The sequence below is a fragment of the Jaculus jaculus genome, chromosome Y (assembly GCF_020740685.1).
Source record: "Jaculus jaculus isolate mJacJac1 chromosome Y, mJacJac1.mat.Y.cur, whole genome shotgun sequence".
Taxonomy (NCBI): Eukaryota; Metazoa; Chordata; class Mammalia; order Rodentia; family Dipodidae; genus Jaculus; species Jaculus jaculus.
In genome coordinates this window covers 1,406,177-1,425,895 of record NC_059126.1, presented here as the reverse complement: position 1 = coordinate 1,425,895, position 19,719 = coordinate 1,406,177, and the positions used below count along the sequence as shown (strand labels likewise).

Here is a 19,719-nt window from a genome sequence, read left to right as displayed (position 1 = left end):
AGTTGTCTTAATAGAAGATTAAAAGCTGGCTCCTTCTAAGGCCTTCTCTCTAATATGACTAGAAATAGCTATTTATTGCAAGAGGTTTCCAACAATGGTCTCTTAATTTAATTGAATGCCAGGTGATAATGAAGAGGGGAGAACGTTGTATATGCAAGTACCAAGGGGGGGTATAAAACAGATATTAGATACATAAAGTAGTCTGTCCTCCATTCTGTTTTGTTATTATAACACATGAAAGGATTCTGCATAATAAATACTTCAACATTGCCTTTTCTCATATGTTAACAAATGTATAAGTATATTTAAATTTAGTCTCTTTTTGTTTAAGATGGCACCGCAGTGCCCTGCTGGGGAAGAAAGAAGTTATTATATACCTCTGGTAAGATGTATTAAACATAATGAATGAGTGTGTTTGTATGGGTATGTGTGTATGTATGCATATATGTATGTAGGTGTGTGTATATATACACACACCTACATACATATATATATATATACACACATACATATATACATACACACATGTATATATATATCTATCTGTGTGTGTAGGTTTATATGTATATGTATTCACACTTCCTACCCATAATTTAAAAGTATTTTCTTCACCAAATGTGGTAGCACTTGGAGACTGAGGGATGAGTATTGCTATGAGTTTGAGGACAGCCTGATACTACATAGTGAATTCCAGGTCAGCCTAGGCCAGAGTGAGAACCTATCTCAAAAAAAAAAAAAAGTCCTTGGGAAGGAGAGATGGCTTAGCATTTAAAGCCTTTGCCGACAAAGCCAAAAGACCTTGGTTCAATTCCCCAGGAGGCCCGTAAGCCAGATGCACAAGGGGCACATGCATCTGGAATTTGTTTGCAGTGGTTGGAGGCTCTGGCTCGCCCATTCTCTCTCTCTCTCTCCCTCCCTCTCTTTTTCTCTCTCTCTCTCAAATAAATAACATAAGGTTAAAAAAATACTATTTATTTTGCAACCCTCTGTATGTCTGTAAATGTTGCAAATGCTTTTTCTAAAAATATAATTTGCCATACTCCTGAATTTTGTTAACATATTTATATACTTGCATGGAAAGAAGAAAAAAAAAACTTTTTCTGGGATTCCTTTTGTGTCCCTAAGCAATGAGTGAAAAGTTGAAAAGGGATATTAATGTGTATTTAGAATGAACATTGAATCTGCCTCTGGTTTTGCTACCCATAGAAAATCTATTGTAGAGAAACAGATATCCCATGTATTATATTATATAAAAAATAATAAGAGGATTCTACCTCTAAAACATCTGAGCTTTTTGTTACACTACTTTTGAGCAGACTGGATGTTTAAAAAAATACCAATTTAGAGTCCTTAAATACTCCTTTCTATATATTATAGTTTACTTTGCTCAAATTTAAGTGATCCAGATGTTGATATGTACAGGGCTTTGTTGATATATGCAAGACTACTCTTGTTAAACAGCACTACACCATGTCTTGATTTAACTGAACTTCAACATCAGCTACATTTTTGATACTTTTTCGTTAAAAATTGCTACCAGCCCAACAGTTTGAGGAATAGTTACTTAGAAATGTATTTGTGTATGTTGTTAATTTTCATTTTTTTGTAGGCTTATGCATCTGATTGCTGCCATTCTAATGAAGTTGATCCAGGAGTTCAAGTTTTGCCAAATGATTTCTTGGTGCATGAAGCTATTCCAACCTCTGGAAACAGCCCACAAAAGGCAATAACAAATTTTGCTTACAGATTATTACATTAAAAAAATTTTGGTCATTTTTATTTATTTATTTGAGAGTGACAGAGAGAGAAAGAGGCAGATAGGGAGAGAGAGAGAAAGAGAATGGGCATGCCAGGGCTTCCAGCCACTGCAAATGAACTCTAGACACATGTGCCTCCTTGTGCATCTGGCTAACATGGGTCCTGGAGAATTGAGCCTCAAACCAGGGTCCTTAGGCTTCACAGGCAAGTGCATAACCGCTAAGCCATCTCTCCAGCCACAGATTATTACATTTTTTTTTTTTATTTGCTAAGCTTCAATAGAGGCCACTTGAAAATTCGCAGGCATGCTTCCCCAGTTTTAAAAATGGAGGTAATAAACTTTAGAGCTTTAAAAAGTAACACTCAGCAATTAATGTAAACAAAGTTACATTTCAGATGCCCACAAACTTGTAATGTCTTGTACAGACAGTTGCTGATTCAGCTGTTCTATCTTCCCATCCAATTTCATTGATTTTTTTTTTCCTACACTCATAAAAAACAAATTGAGTGTGGCAAACCCTAACCAGTACACCTAATATGGAATTAGTATGATTTTGCAGAATGCTATCAGCAGATTTCTGCAAGAAATTTTGCCCTCAGAAAGTAGTGTGGTTTATATTACATTGTTTTTACAATTTAAACTTTTACTTAACAAAGAATATATAGTTTTATTCTTTCTGTGATGACATTGACACTCAAGAATGATAGTAATTACTCAAGACTGGACAAAATCTTTAGTTAGTAGTATTAGAAATTAAAATACTGGGAAGAAAAATAATAGCTTTAGTAAATCTAACTTTTTAACCAATGCTTTCTCACTGACAGAGGAAACGTATATATTAAATGTATATACTAAATGATAATGTACTAATACTTTAAGAGTACATAAAAATTCTTTAGAAGTGAATATGTTGGCCAAACTTTGGAAAATAATTCTAATGTTTTCCTTCATCATCTACCCTATAACCTAACATTTGACAGAATGTCCCCCACCCCTTGCCATGGAGGCATTCATTTAAAATGCCACCTTTGATGATTATAGAAAAACACAACCTTTTCTATGTGTTCATTAGGAATAATATGCCTTCATTTTCAGACAAATTTACTTCATTTGTCATTCCATAAACTTTGTTCTCAGGCATATCCTCCTTACCAAAGTTCAGCAGTTCAGGTGACCACTGGATACCAGCTTCCTCTTTATAATCATCAGGTAATAATTTAAGGGAGGGGGAAATGACTTACTTTGGAATATTACTGTGGCCTTTATGCATATAAATTTGTCTTAGTGTACTTGTTAAATTAGGTGTATGTAAAATTAAAGGAAAAATATACCTCATCTAAAATTCAGACCTCTGTACTATTTAGACATGAAGGAATATTTTTAACTAGGTAATAACTTTTACTTACAGGTCTAAGGGGAAGTTCTGTCAATGGCAGATTAAAACCTGGCCCCGTCTAAGACTGTCTTTCTAATAGGACTAAAATAGTTATCTATTGCAACCATTTTAACGGAAGTAGCAAGGAAAAAATAACAACAGATATTATACACATAAAGTAGTTCTGTCCTGCATTCTGTTTTGTTATATAACAGATTAAAGGATTTAGCATGATAAATACTTCATTTTCTTATCTCCTGTTTGTGCTTAAGTATATAGGTAAATTAAAATTTTCTTTCTTTGTTTAAGATGGCACCACATTGGCCTGCTGGGGAAGAAAGAAATTATTTTATACCTCCGGTAAGATGAATTAAACAAATATATTTACACACACTTCATAATTAAATTTAAAGCTATTTTCTTGGCCACTTGTAGTACACACCATGAGCCCTGGGATATGGAGGCTGAGGTAAAATGATTGCTAGGAGTTCAAGGACAGCCTGTGATTATATAGTGAATTCCAACTCAGCCTGGGCCAGCATAAGACCTTACCTCAAAAATCCTTTCTCTGGGTTTGAGAGATGATAGCCAAAGGACTTAGGTTCAGTTCCCCAAACTAACGTAGGCCAGATGCACAAGGGGTGCCTGTTTCTGGAATTGGTTGGCAGTGGCTGGAGGCCCCGGCATGACAGTTCTTCCTCTGTCAACCTCTTTCTCTCGCTCACATAAAGAAATATAGTATAAAAAATCTGAGTTATATGGCAGCTGTATATGTATGTAAATATTGCACATGCCTTTTTAAATAAAATTTGCCATACTCTTTATCTTTTTAAACATAGCTATATACTTACATGGAAAAAAAAAACTGCTACTTTCTGAGATACCTCTTGAGTACCATATGAAAGGGTGACAAGGTCTTTCTTACTGATAGGAAATATAGTACAAGAAATGGAATATTACTTTGGATTTATAATTAACATTGAATCAGCCTCCGGTTTTCTTACTAAACAAAAATCTGTTGAAGAAAAACAGTTTATGGTTAGTATTATTAAATTTAAAAGAATAAAATGAGACAGTTCTTCCCATAAAACCACCTGAGCTTTTTGTTACCCTATTTTTAACCAGACTTATTGTGTAAAAACACTCCAATATAGAGTTGTTATATACTCCTTGCTGCATTTCACATTTTATTTTGCTCAAAATTTACTAATTCAGATGTTGACATACACAAGACTTTTTAGATATATACATGATTTTTTTCTTTTCATTTTTTAAAAGAGTACTACTGAATTTCAGTTAGTGAGTTTAATCCATATCTCAATTTAAAAGAAATTCAGCAAAACCTACATTTTTGAAACTTTTTTCATAAAACTTTTATACCATTGGGCTGAAGAGATGGCTTAGCTGCTAAGCGCTTGCCTGTGAAGCCTAAGGACCCTGGTTCGAGGCTCGGTTCCCCAGGAAACATGTTAGCCAGATGCACAAGGAAGCGTGTGCATCTGGAGTTCATTTGCAGTGGCTAGAAGCCCAGGCACGTCTACACTCTCTCTCTCCCTCTGTCTTTCTCCCTCTGTCTGTCGCTATCTAATATATTAAAAAAAAAAAGAACAAAAAAATTGAAAAAAACAACTTTTATACCAGCTGAATAATTTGAAAAATAGATTACTTAGAAATGTATTTGTGTATGTTGTTAATTTATCATTTTTATGTAGACTTACACAGATGTTGATTGCCACTCTGATGAAGTTGATCCAGGAGTTGAAGTTTTGACAAATGATAGCTTGGAACATGATGCTACCCAAGCTGCTGGAAACGGACCACAAAAGGCAAATACCTAATTTTCCTTGAACATTTTTATCTTTTCTCTTCATTTGCTGAGCGTTAATAGTGACCACTTGAAAAGGAAACATGTTTACCAGGTTTTAAGAATGGATGGCATTAACTGTAGAGCTTGAAAAAAATAACATTCAGTAATTAATGTAAACATAGGTAAATTTCAGATGCTAGTAAACTTATCTTCTATAGACAGTTCCTGATTGAGCTATTTTATCTTCCTTTCTACTGTCATGGCTTTTTTTTTTTTTTCTAAACTCATAACATAGTATTGTGTGTGGCAAACCCTAACCATTACACATATGTTAACATGTAATCAATGTGATTTCTTAGACTGCTATCAGCAGGTTTTTGCCACAAATTTTACCTTCGAGAAAGTAGTGTGGATTATATTTGTCTTCTCTTCTACAATTTAAACATGTACTTAGTTAAATAGTAATATATAGTGGTATTATTTCTGTGATAACCTTAACTCTCAATAGTGATAGTACTTACTCAAACTAGACAAATGTTCAGGTCTGATTATTGAAAAAATAAGAGGGTGATGGTACATGCCTGTAATCTCAGCATTTGGAGGCAGGAGGAGCAGGAGTTTAATGGTAGTCTAGATATGACATCCTTTGTGTGTGTCTCTGCCTCTCTCACACACATACACTCATGTAGCTTTCAGTAAAACAACCTCCAAATTTTTCTTAAAATGAACTTTCTTGAGGGATTACTGTTAATACTATTTGAAATTAAAATACTGGAAAGAAAAGTAATAGTTTTAGTGAACTTATCTTTTTCACCAATGCTTTCTCCCTGAGGACTCAAATGTATGTGCTAAACGTATATACTAAATGATAATGTAGTAAGAGTTACAGAGTACATAAAAAAATCTTTACAAATGTGTATGCTGGTGAAACTTTGGAAAATAAGTCTAGTGTTGTAATCCTGTACCCCAATATCTAACATTTGACAGAATATTTTCTTTGTGGAGGCACTCATTTGATTAGGAATAATATTCCTTCATTTGTAAGACAAATTTACCTCATTGGTCATTCCATAAATTTTGTTCTCAGGCGTATCCTACTTACCAAAGTTCACCAGTTCAGGTGACCACTGGATACCAGGTTCCTGTTTATAATTATCAGGTAATATTTTAAGGGAGGGAAAATGACTTACTTTGGAATATTATTGTGGCCTTTATGCTTACAAATTTGTTTTAGTGTACTTGTTAAATTTAGTGTGATTGAAATAAAAGGAAAAATATACCTAGTCTAGAATTCAGACCTCTGTGGTATTTAGATGTAAAGGAATATTTTTAACTCAATAACAGCACTGACAAGATAGTCTTACAGATCCAAGGGAAAGCTCTGTGAATGGCAGAATAAAAACTGCCCCTTCTAAGTCCATCTCTGGAATAGGACTACAAATAGCTATCTATTGCAACATGTTTCACACTACTATCTTTATTTTTAATTTTATTTTTTGAGTGCCAGCTAATTATAAAGAGTGGGATGGTTTTATTTGGAAGCAGCAAGGAAGAAGAACCAGCAGATATTAGACATGTAAAGTAGTTCTGTCCTCCTTCCTGTTTCATTATCCTAACAGTTTTAAAGATCCATCATGATAAATACTTCAACCTTGTCTTATCTCCGATCTTTGTAAAAATGTGTAGGTATAACTAAATTTCTGTCTCCTTTTGCTTAAGATTGCACCACATTGCCCTTCTGAGGAAGAAAGAAGTTATTTTATACCTCCAGCAAAAATAAATAAATAAATATATAAACACTTCCTATTCATAGTTTTATAGTATTTTCTTTGGCAAGTGTGGTAGCCCACACCATTATCCCCAGCACAAGGAGGCTGAGGCATTATTGTTGCTATGAGTCTGAGGAAAGCCTGAGTTTACATAGAGAATTCCAGGATAGCCTGGGCCAAAGTGAGGTCCTACCTCAAAACTATTTTCTTAGGCTGGAGACATGACTTACTGGTTAACATATTTGCCTGCAAACCTAAAAAAGCTTTGTGTTAATCCCGAGGTCCTAAATGAGCCAGATTCACAATGGGCATATGCCTGTGAACGTTTTTTGCTGAGGCTGGAGGCCATTGTGCTCCCATTCTATCTTTCGTCTCTCATCCTTTTTTTCTCTCGCTGTCTCAAATAAATAAGCAATTATATATATATATTTAATTTTATTTTGCAACCCTGTTTATGTCTATAAATGTTGCAAATGCCTTTTAAAATATCATTTTTTCATACTCAGGTTTTTGTTAACATAGTTAGATACTTACATGGATAAAAGTGTTTCTTCTTTCTGAGATTCCTTTTGTGTACCTAAGAATGGATGATAAGTTGTTTCAGACTGAAAGATAAGGTAATACCAGAAAAGAAATATTACTTTGTATTTTGAACTACTTTTGAATTTGCTTCTGGTTTTGCTATACACAGAAAAACTCTTGAAGAAAAACATATCTTATGGTTAATATTATTAAAATAATAAAAATGAACTAGAATGTTCTACCTGTAAAACCACTTGAAATTTGTTTCCTATTTTTTAGCAGACTGCATGGTTAAAACACCAATTTAGAGTTCTAATGTGTCCCTTTCTACATATTTTAATGATCATGATGTGGATATGTACAAGACTAGGTTGATACATACAAACTCCTTTTTCTTTTGTGGTAATGAGTACTACTGTATTTCAGTTAGTGAGTTTCACACCATGTCTCGATTTAAGTGAACTTCAACAAAGCCTATATTTTTGAAACCTTTTCCATTAAAACTTTGACATTAGCCCAACAATTTGAGGAATAGATTACTTAGAAATATATTTGCGTATGTTGTTAATTTATCATTTTTATGTAGACTTACACAGCTGTTAACTACCACTCTGATGAAGTTGATCCTGGAGTTGAACTTTTGGCAAATGATGGCTTGGAACATGACACTACTCCACAAAAGGCAAATACCTAATTTTGCTTGTATATTTTTACCTTTTTTTATTTGCTTGCTAAGCTTTAATAATGGCCAATTTAAAAGCAGGCATGTTTACCAGGTTTTAAAAATGGATGGCATAAACTGTAGAGCTTGAAAAGGTAACATTCAGAAATTAATATAAACAAAGTAAAGTTTGAGGCCCCCAAACTTGTAATGTCTTCTACAGACAGATTCTGATACAACTATTTCATCTTCCACTTTCATGGCTTTTTTGTTTGTTTTTCTTAACTCATAAGATAATATTGTGTGTGGCAAACCCTAACGATTATACATATGTTAATATGTAATCAATATCATTTTCAGACTCCTATCAGCAGATTTCTGCCACAAATTTTACCTTTGGGAAAGGAGTGTGGATTATATTTACCTTGTCTTCCTCAATTTACACATTTATTTAGTTAAATAACAATATACAGTGGTGGCATTTCTGTGATAATCTTAATTCTCAATAATCATAGTAATTACTCAAGACTAGAGTAATGTTCAGGTCTGATTATTGAAGAAATAAGGGTTTGATGGTACATTCCTGTAATCTCAGCATTTGGGGCAGGAGGAGCAGGAGTTTAAGGGCAGTCTGGATATGACATCCTGTATTTGTGTCTCTGCCTCTCTCTCACACATACACCCATGTAGCTTTCAGTAAAACAACCTCCAAATTTTTGTTAAAATGGATTTTCTTAAGGGATTACTGTTAATACTATTTGAAATTAAAATACTGGAAAGAAAAATAATAGTTTTAGTGAACTTATTTTTTTAATCAGTGCTTTCTCATTGAGGAAGGAAATATATATGGTAAATGTATATACCAAATATCAATGTAGTAAATGTTAGAGTATGTAAAAAAATCTTTAGAAATGTGTATCTTGGCAAAACTTTTGAAAAATAAATCTAATGTTGTAATTTTCTCTTCATCCTGTATCCCAACATGTAGCATTTGACAGGATATTTTCTTTGTGCTGGCATTCATTTAAAAAGCCACCTTTGTTGATTATAGGAAATCATGACTTTTTCTATGTTTTCTTTAGGAATAATAATGCTTCATTTTATAAGACAAATTTACTTCATTTGTAATTCCATAAATTTTGTTCTCAGGCATATCCTACTTACCAAAGTTCACCAGTTCAGGTGACCACTGGATACCAGGTTCCGGTTTATAATTATCAGGTAATATTTTAAAGGAGGGAAAATGACTTACTTTGGAATATTATCATTGCCTTTGTGCATATACATTTGTCTTAGTGTGCTTGTCAAGTTATGTATATGTAAAATTAAATGAAAAATGTACCTACTCTAGAATTCAGACCTCTGTAGTAGTTAGACATAAGGGAATATTTTTAACTTGGTAACAACTTTGACTAGAACTGCCTTATAGAGCCAAGGAGAAGTTCTATTAATGACAGATTAAAAACTGTCCCCTCTAAGACCATCTCTGTAATAGGACTAGAAATGGCTATCTATTGCAACAAGTTTCACTCCCCTATCTTTTAATTTTTTGAGTGCCAGCTCTTTATGAACAAGGGAAGGGTTATATATGGAAGTAGCAAGGAAAACAAACCAAAAAAAAAAAGAAAGAAAGAAAAGAAAAAAAAAAAAGAAAAAGAAAAACAGATATTGCACACATAAAGTAGGTCTCCTTTCCATTCTGTTTCATTATAATAATAGATTAAAGGATCCAGCATGATAAATACTTCAACCTTGTCTTATCTCTCATCTTTGTGAAATGTGTAGGTAAAACTAAATTTCTGTCTCTGTTTAAGATGGCACCACAGTACCCTGCTGGGGAAGAAAGAAGTTATTCAATACCTTCGGTAAAATGAATTAAGTGAATATATAAACACTTCCTATTTATACTGTAAAAGTATTTTCTTAGGCAAATGTGGTAGCACACACCTTTGACCCCCCACATGGAGGCTTATGCATTAATATTGCCGTGAGTTCAAGGACAGCCTGGGCTTAATGGTTAAAGGCGTTTCCTGCAAAGCCAAAGGACCGCCATTTGAATCCCACGCACCCACTTGAGCCAGATACATGTGGGGTGCCTGCCTCTGGAGGTTTTATTTTGCAACCCTGTTTATGTCTATAAATATTGCAAATGCCTTTTAAAATATAATTTTTCATAGTCATGTTTTTGTTAACATAGGTAGATACTTACATGGATAAAAGTGTTTCTTCTTTCTGAGATTCCTTTTGTGTACCTAAGAACGGATGATAAGTTCTTTCAGACTGACAGATAAGGTAGTACCAGAAAAGAAATATTACTTTGTATTTTGAACTACCTTTGAATTTGCTTCTGGTTTTGCTATGCACAGAAAAACCCTTGAAGAAAAATATATCTTATGGTTAATATTATTAAAATAATAAAAATAGAGATTTGTCCCCTATTTTTTTAGCAGACTGCATGTTTAAAAAAACACCAATTTAGAGTTCTAATGTGTCTGTTTATACATATTTTGCTCATATTTTAATGATTATGATGTGGATATGTACAAGATAGGTTGATATATACAAACTCCTTTTTCTTTTGTGGTAAAGAGTACCACGGTATTTCAGTTAGTGAGTTTAACACCATGTCTCAATTTAAGTGAACTTAAAAAAGCATAGATATAGATATAGATATATACACACACATACATATGTATATATATGTGTGTGTGTGTGTGTATGTATATGTATGTATATATATATTTATGTGTGTGTGTATGTATATATATATATATATATATATATATACACATACATACATACATACATACATACATACATATATATATGCATGCTTTGGTTTTCAACATATGGTCTCACTATGGCTCAGGCTGACCTGACATTTAGTATGTAGTCTCAGGGTGGGCTCGAACTCTCTTCCATCCTGAGTGCTGGGATTAAAAGTGTGCATCACCACACCTGGCCAACTAAGCCTATATTTTTGAAACCTTTTTCATTAAAACTTTGATATTAGCCCAACAATTTGAGGAATAGCTTACTTAGAAATATATTTGTGTATGTTGTTAATTTATCATTTTTATGTAGACTTACACAGCTGTTAACTACCACTCTGATGAAGTTGATCCTGGAGTTGAACTTTTGGCAAATGATGGCTTGGAACATGACACTACTCCACAAAAGGCAAATACCTAATTTTGCTTATATATTTTTACCTTTTTTTATTTGTTTGCTAAGCTATAATAATGGGAATTTAAAAGCAGGCATGTTTACCAGGTTTTAAAAATGGATGGCATAAACTGTAGAGCTTGAAAAGGTAACATTCAGAAATTAATAAAAACAAAGTTAAATTTCAGAGGCCCACAAACTTGTAATGTCTTCTACAGACAGATTCTGATGCAACAATTTCATCTTCCACTTTCATGGCTTTTTTGTTTGTTTTTCTTTAAACTCATAAGATAATATTGTATGTGGCAATACTTAACCATTTCACATACTTTAATATGTAATCAGTATCATTTTTCACACTTCTATCAGCAGGTTTCTGCCACAAATTTTACCTTTGAGAAAGTACTGTGGATTATATTTGCCTTGTCTTCTACAATTTAAACATTTACTTAGTTAAATAATAATATACAGTGGTATTATTACTGTGATAACCTTAACTCTCAATAATGATAGTAACTACTCAAACTGGACAAATGTTATAGAAAAACACAACCTTTTCTATGTGTTCATTAGGAATAATATGCCTTCATTTTCAGACAAATTTACTTCATTTGTCATTCCATAAACTTTGTTCTCAGGCATATCCTCCTTACCAAAGTTCAGCAGTTCAGGTGACCACTGGATACCAGCTTCCTCTTTATAATCATCAGGTAATAATTTAAGGGAGGGGGAAATGACTTACTTTGGAATATTATTGTGGCCTTTATGCATATAAATTTGTCTTAGTGTACTTGTTAAATTAGGTGTATGTAAAATTAAAGGAAAAATATACCTCATCTAAAATTCAGACCTCTGTACTATTTAGACATGAAGGAATATTTTTAACTAGGTAATAACTTTTACTTACAGGTCTAAGGGGAAGTTCTGTCAATGGCAGATTAAAACCTGGCCCCGTCTAAGACTGTCTTTCTAATAGGACTAAAATAGTTATCTATTGCAACCATTTTAACGGAAGTAGCAAGGAAAAAATAACAACAGATATTATACACATAAAGTAGTTCTGTCCTGCATTCTGTTTTGTTATATAACAGATTAAAGGATTTAGCATGATAAATACTTCATTTTCTTATCTCCTGTTTGTGCTTAAGTATATAGGTAAATTAAAATTTTCTTTCTTTGTTTAAGATGGCACCACATTGGCCTGCTGGGGAAGAAAGAAATTATTTTATACCTCCGGTAAGATGAATTAAACAAATATATTTACACACACTTCATAATTAAATTTAAAGCTATTTTCTTGGCCACTTGTAGTACACACCATGAGCCCTGGGATATGGAGGCTGAGGTAAAATGATTGCTAGGAGTTCAAGGACAGCCTGTGATTATATAGTGAATTCCAACTCAGCCTGGGCCAGCATAAGACCTTACCTCAAAAATCCTTTCTCTGGGTTTGAGAGATGATAGCCAAAGGACTTAGGTTCAGTTCCCCAAACTAACGTAGGCCAGATGCACAAGGGGTGCCTGTTTCTGGAATTGGTTGGCAGTGGCTGGAGGCCCCGGCATGACAGTTCTTCCTCTGTCAACCTCTTTCTCTCGCTCACATAAAGAAATATAGTATAAAAAATCTGAGTTATATGGCAGCTGTATATGTATGTAAATATTGCACATGCCTTTTTAAATAAAATTTGCCATACTCTTTATCTTTTTAAACATAGCTATATACTTACATGGAAAAAAAAAACTGCTACTTTCTGAGATACCTCTTGAGTACCATATGAAAGGGTGACAAGGTCTTTCTTACTGATAGGAAATATAGTACAAGAAATGGAATATTACTTTGGATTTATAATTAACATTGAATCAGCCTCCGGTTTTCTTACTAAACAAAAATCTGTTGAAGAAAAACAGTTTATGGTTAGTATTATTAAATTTAAAAGAATAAAATGAGACAGTTCTTCCCATAAAACCACCTGAGCTTTTTGTTACCCTATTTTTAACCAGACTTATTGTGTAAAAACACTCCAATATAGAGTTGTTATATACTCCTTGCTGCATTTCACATTTTATTTTGCTCAAAATTTACTAATTCAGATGTTGACATACACAAGACTTTTTAGATATATACATGATTTTTTTCTTTTCATTTTTTAAAAGAGTACTACTGAATTTCAGTTAGTGAGTTTAATCCATATCTCAATTTAAAAGAAATTCAGCAAAACCTACATTTTTGAAACTTTTTTCATAAAACTTTTATACCATTGGGCTGAAGAGATGGCTTAGCTGCTAAGCGCTTGCCTGTGAAGCCTAAGGACCCTGGTTCGAGGCTCGGTTCCCCAGGAAACATGTTAGCCAGATGCACAAGGAAGCGTGTGCATCTGGAGTTCATTTGCAGTGGCTAGAAGCCCAGGCACGTCTACACTCTCTCTCTCCCTCTGTCTTTCTCCCTCTGTCTGTCGCTATCTAATATATTAAAAAAAAAAAGAACAAAAAAATTGAAAAAAACAACTTTTATACCAGCTGAATAATTTGAAAAATAGATTACTTAGAAATGTATTTGTGTATGTTGTTAATTTATCATTTTTATGTAGACTTACACAGATGTTGATTGCCACTCTGATGAAGTTGATCCAGGAGTTGAAGTTTTGACAAATGATAGCTTGGAACATGATGCTACCCAAGCTGCTGGAAACGGACCACAAAAGGCAAATACCTAATTTTCCTTGAACATTTTTATCTTTTCTCTTCATTTGCTGAGCGTTAATAGTGACCACTTGAAAAGGAAACATGTTTACCAGGTTTTAAGAATGGATGGCATTAACTGTAGAGCTTGAAAAAAATAACATTCAGTAATTAATGTAAACATAGGTAAATTTCAGATGCTAGTAAACTTATCTTCTATAGACAGTTCCTGATTGAGCTATTTTATCTTCCTTTCTACTGTCATGGCTTTTTTTTTTTTTTTCTAAACTCATAACATAGTATTGTGTGTGGCAAACCCTAACCATTACACATATGTTAACATGTAATCAATGTGATTTCTTAGACTGCTATCAGCAGGTTTTTGCCACAAATTTTACCTTCGAGAAAGTAGTGTGGATTATATTTGTCTTCTCTTCTACAATTTAAACATGTACTTAGTTAAATAGTAATATATAGTGGTATTATTTCTGTGATAACCTTAACTCTCAATAGTGATAGTACTTACTCAAACTAGACAAATGTTCAGGTCTGATTATTGAAAAAATAAGAGGGTGATGGTACATGCCTGTAATCTCAGCATTTGGAGGCAGGAGGAGCAGGAGTTTAATGGTAGTCTAGATATGACATCCTTTGTGTGTGTCTCTGCCTCTCTCACACACATACACTCATGTAGCTTTCAGTAAAACAACCTCCAAATTTTTCTTAAAATGAACTTTCTTGAGGGATTACTGTTAATACTATTTGAAATTAAAATACTGGAAAGAAAAGTAATAGTTTTAGTGAACTTATCTTTTTCACCAATGCTTTCTCCCTGAGGACTCAAATGTATGTGCTAAACGTATATACTAAATGATAATGTAGTAAGAGTTACAGAGTACATAAAAAAATCTTTACAAATGTGTATGTTGGTGAAACTTTGGAAAATAAGTCTAGTGTTGTAATCCTGTACCCCAATATCTAACATTTGACAGAATATTTTCTTTGTGGAGGCACTCATTTGATTAGGAATAATATTCCTTCATTTGTAAGACAAATTTACCTCATTGGTCATTCCATAAATTTTGTTCTCAGGCGTATCCTACTTACCAAAGTTCACCAGTTCAGGTGACCACTGGATACCAGGTTCCTGTTTATAATTATCAGGTAATATTTTAAGGGAGGGAAAATGACTTACTTTGGAATATTATTGTGGCCTTTATGCTTACAAATTTGTTTTAGTGTACTTGTTAAATTTAGTGTGATTGAAATAAAAGGAAAAATATACCTAGTCTAGAATTCAGACCTCTGTGGTATTTAGATGTAAAGGAATATTTTTAACTCAATAACAGCACTGACAAGATAGTCTTACAGATCCAAGGGAAAGCTCTGTGAATGGCAGAATAAAAACTGCCCCTTCTAAGTCCATCTCTGGAATAGGACTACAAATAGCTATCTATTGCAACATGTTTCACACTACTATCTTTATTTTTAATTTTATTTTTTGAGTGCCAGCTAATTATAAAGAGTGGGATGGTTTTATTTGGAAGCAGCAAGGAAGAAGAACCAGCAGATATTAGACATGTAAAGTAGTTCTGTCCTCCTTCCTGTTTCATTATCCTAACAGTTTTAAAGATCCATCATGATAAATACTTCAACCTTGTCTTATCTCCGATCTTTGTAAAAATGTGTAGGTACAACTAAATTTCTGTCTCCCTTTGCTTAAGATTGCACCACATTGCCCTTCTGAGGAAGAAAGAAGTTATTTTATACCTCCAGCAAAAATAAATAAAGAAATAAAAATAATAATAAATAATAAAAAATAAATAAATAAATATATAAACATTTCCTATTCATATTCATATTTCCTATTCATAGTTTTACAGTATTTGTTTTGCAAGTGTGGTAGCTCACACCCTTAACTCTAGCACATGGAGGCTAGGTATTAGTGTTGCTATGAGTCTGAGGAAAGCTGAGATTACATAGAGAATTCCAGGTCAGCCTGGGCCAGAGTGAGATCCTACCTCAAAAAGAATTTCTTGAGCTGGAGACATGGCTTACTTGTTAAAGTATTTGCCTGCAAATTCAGAGGACTGCCATTTGAGTTCTCAGGTCCCACATGAGGCTTATTAACTTGGGTCACATGCCTCTTGAGTTTGTTTGCAGTGGTTGGAGGCCCTTGTGCACCCATTCGCTCTGTCTGACTCTCAACCTTGTTTTCTCTCTCTCCCACTCTCAACCTTTTTTTTTTCCTCTCTCTTTCTCTCTCAAATAAATAAGTTTATTTTTTTATTGTGTAGCTCTGTTATGTCTGTAAATATGGCACATGGCTCTTTTAATATTATTTGTCATACTTACAGATTTTTGTTAACATAGTTATATACTTACATGGAGAAACCTGCATCTTTCTGAGATTCTTTTTGTGTACCTAAGCATGGGTGATAAGTTCTTTTTGACTGATAGAAAATATAGTACAAGAAAAGTTATATTAGTTTGTACTTAGAATTAACTTTGAATCTGCTTCTCGTTTTCCTTTGCAGAGAAAATCTCTTGAAGAAAAACACATATCTTATGGTTAATAGTATGAAATTTTAAAAAAAAATTGTCAAACAAGAGTGTTCTACCTGAAATTTGTTACCCTATTTTTCACCAGACCGGATGTTTAAGAACACACCAATTTATAGAGTTCTAATGTGTTCCCTAGTTTATTTTGCTCATATTTTAATGCTTCTGATGTTGATATATACAACACTATCTTTTTTTAGAGTACTATGGGGTTTCAGTTACTGAGTTTAAAACCATGTGTCAATTTAAATGAACTTCAACATAACCTACATTTTTGAAACTCTTTTCATGAAAACTTTGATATTAGCCCAACAATTTGAAGAATATATCACTTAGATATGTGTTTGTGTATATTGTTAATATATCATCTTTATATAGACTTACACAGCTGTTAACTACCAGTCTGTTGAAGATGATCCTGGAGTTGAAGTTTTGGCAAATGATGGCTTGGAACATGGTGCTACTCCAGCTGCTGGAAGTGGACCTCAAAAGGCAAATACCTAATTTTGTTTGTAGATTTTTTACTTTCTTTGTTTATTTGCTAAGCTCTAATAGTGGCCCCTTGAAAAGCAGGCATGTTTAACAGGTTTTAAAAATGGATGGCATAAACTGTAGAGCTTGAAAAAGTAACACTCAGCAATTAATATGTACATAGTTAAATTTCAGAGTCCCACAAAATTGTAATTTATTGTGCAGTTGCTGAAGCAGCTATTTTATATTTTATCTTCCCTTCCACTTTCATGGTTTTTTGTTTATTCTTTACTCATAAGATAGTATTGTGTGTGACAAACCCTAATCATTGCACATATGTTAATAATGGAACCACCATGATTTTGCAGAATGCCATTAGCAGGTTTCTGCCAAAATTTTCCCTTTGAGAAAGTAATAGGAATTATATTTACTTGTTGTCTACAATTTAAACATTTACTTAGTTAAATAATAATATAGTAGTAGTTCTATGACCTTAACTCTCAAGAATAATACTAATTACTCAATACTGGACAAAACCTTCAGTTTTAATTATTGAAAAAATAAGAGTGTTAGTCTGTAATCTCAGTATTTGGAGACACAGGTAGCAGAAGTTTAAGGTTAGTCTCGAAATGAGACCGTGTGTGTGTGTGTGTGTGTGTGTGTGTGTGTTTCTGTCTCTGTCTCACACATGAACACATGTAGCTCGAAGTGAAATTCTACCACCAAATTTTTGTTACGAATAGTTTTTCTTGAAGGATTATAATTAATAATATTAAAATATTTGAATCTAGATAACTATTTTATTATATTTAACTTTTTAACCAGTACTTTCTCACTGAGGAAGAAAATGTATATAGTAAATGATAATGTAGTAAGAGTTACAGAGTACATTAAAATTCCTTAGAAGTGAGTATGTTACCCAAACTTTGAAAAACCGATGAACAGTGAGTAAAAAGAATAGTCTTTAGATTAAGTGTCTGCTTTTCAGAAATCTGTGGACCAAAGCACACAGTTGGTGGAGTCCTATTTGTTGAACCCAGAGAACAGAGTGAGAAACTCTCTCATTGCTCAGGATAAGTACTCGAAGGTATAAAATTAGTGTGCAGGAAAACAAACAAACAAAACAAAACAAAAGTATGTGTGGGTTTTGAAGCATCTGTTTTCCCCCTGTGGCATATTTATGTTTAGGGTGTTAACCACATTTAATGAGAGTGTTGATAGTGACTGTAACCCAGTGGGAGTGTTGACATTTGGTTTTAACCCAGTAAAACCACTGTATTTAAACTTCATGCAGTAGTGCTCAAGGCTGATCAGATATTAGTATAGTATAGTTTATCTTTAGAGAAGAAAGCTTATACTGTGGAGAGTTTTTGAGAGAAGACAAGGTTAAAACAATACTTTGGGCAAAGAGTTAAAAAAAAAAAAAAAGAAATCTTAGAAACCAGACCCAGTGCATTGATAGTAAGGAACTACTAATGATTGTAGTACAGTTGAACAGTGTGGAGAGGACACAGGCAAAGTTGAAGTGGTTGCAAAGAGAAGAACAGAAAGAAATGGAAGTTTACTTAAAATTAGTGAAGTAGTAGAAAGTATGAGTGTTAGAATTTAGGAATAATCTGTTGGAATCTTGTACCTACACACTTTGGATCGATCCCATTTCTTTTTGTTTTTGTTTTGTTTTTCGAGGTAGAGTATCATCCTAGCCTATGCTGACTTGAATTCCCTATGTATACTCATAAGATCTCAGCCTATATTTGTCTATATCTACACCTATTTTCATGGCTCAAGGTACTTGAGTACATGTACCATTTTGATGGTAAATTCCAATCTTATTTTAATCCCATCTCCTTTTAAATCTTGTTTCCTACCTTTTGGCTACAAATTAGAGCCTTTAGCCACTTTCTGAAATGACCATTAAAAAAATCTGTGCTGAGGACTGGTCTTGATGGTACACATCTTTAATCCCAGCACTACGGTTTGCCATGAGTGTGAGGCCACCCTGAGAAAACATAGAGAATTCCAGTTCAGCCTTATCTAGAGCAAGTCCCTACCTTGGAAAAAAAATACCTAAAATAATAATAATAATAAATAATATTCATTTTAACTTGTAAACTTACACATTTCTGAATTTCTGGGGTTTGGTTTTTAACTCAGTTGTTTAATAACACCTAGCAGGTCTTGGTGCATTTGTTATTGCAAAGTTCAGAATTTCCCTCAAAGGATCACCTTTTTTATGTTTTTTTTTTTTTTTTTTTTTTGAGATAGGGTCTCACTCTAGCCCAGGCTGACCTCAAATTCACTATAGAGTCTCAGGGTGGCCTTGAACTCACGGTGATCCTCCTACCTCTGCCTCCTGAGTGCTGGGATTAAAGATGTACGCCACCACGACTGGCTAGGATCACCTTTTTTGCTTGTGTATAATACCTCCCTTAACGGTTTTGTAATTCTTTTAGGTCAGCAGCTGTTTCAGTGTATCCTCAGTTATTTAATATGACTTTTTCTTCTAGGATAAATGAGTGTGTCACTTTAGAAGAAGCTGGGTAGTGCTTAAATCTGATCCTCTGCACTTTAGAAGAAGATGGGTAGTGCTTAAATCTGATCATCTGGTAGCTTTCTAGTCTCAAGAGAAGTTGCTGGTTCTGAATACTAAGAAGAGACTGAAAGGTTTTCCACTATTGCAGAAACTTAATACTAAATTTTGGCTAATTACACTATAAATTTCTGTAAAAGTAACATTAAATTGCTTAGTATTATGTTGAGATTGTTTTTTTATTAGATGCTTCAATAGAAACTAGTTCTGTGTTTAATATATAGTAGAAAGAAAAAATTGAAAGTAAAAAATATTTTTTTCAAATATTTAAGAAACAGTTGAAAGGAATATTATTTATAAAGGCTTTTATGGTAATTGGTGTTTTTAAAGAATTTAAAAGCAAAAGTATTTATAGTGTT

General features: G+C 33.4%; 1 protein-coding gene across 1 annotated transcript in view; it reads left to right on the top strand.

Moving 5' to 3' along the window:
* The window catches only part of LOC123457042 (deleted in azoospermia protein 3-like), a 49,209-nt gene extending 31,405 nt beyond the window's left edge, over positions 1-17,804 (top strand). The window contains exons 14-20 of the mRNA XM_045141143.1: positions 2,897-2,968; positions 6,029-6,100; positions 9,043-9,114; positions 11,697-11,768; positions 14,830-14,901; positions 15,462-15,494; positions 17,757-17,804. Coding sequence (XP_044997078.1) covers positions 2,897-2,968; positions 6,029-6,100; positions 9,043-9,114; positions 11,697-11,768; positions 14,830-14,901; positions 15,462-15,494; positions 17,757-17,804 — 441 coding nt within the window. The remainder of the gene's footprint in view (positions 1-2,896; positions 2,969-6,028; positions 6,101-9,042; positions 9,115-11,696; positions 11,769-14,829; positions 14,902-15,461; positions 15,495-17,756) is intronic.
* The last annotated feature ends 1,915 nt before the right edge of the window (positions 17,805-19,719 follow it).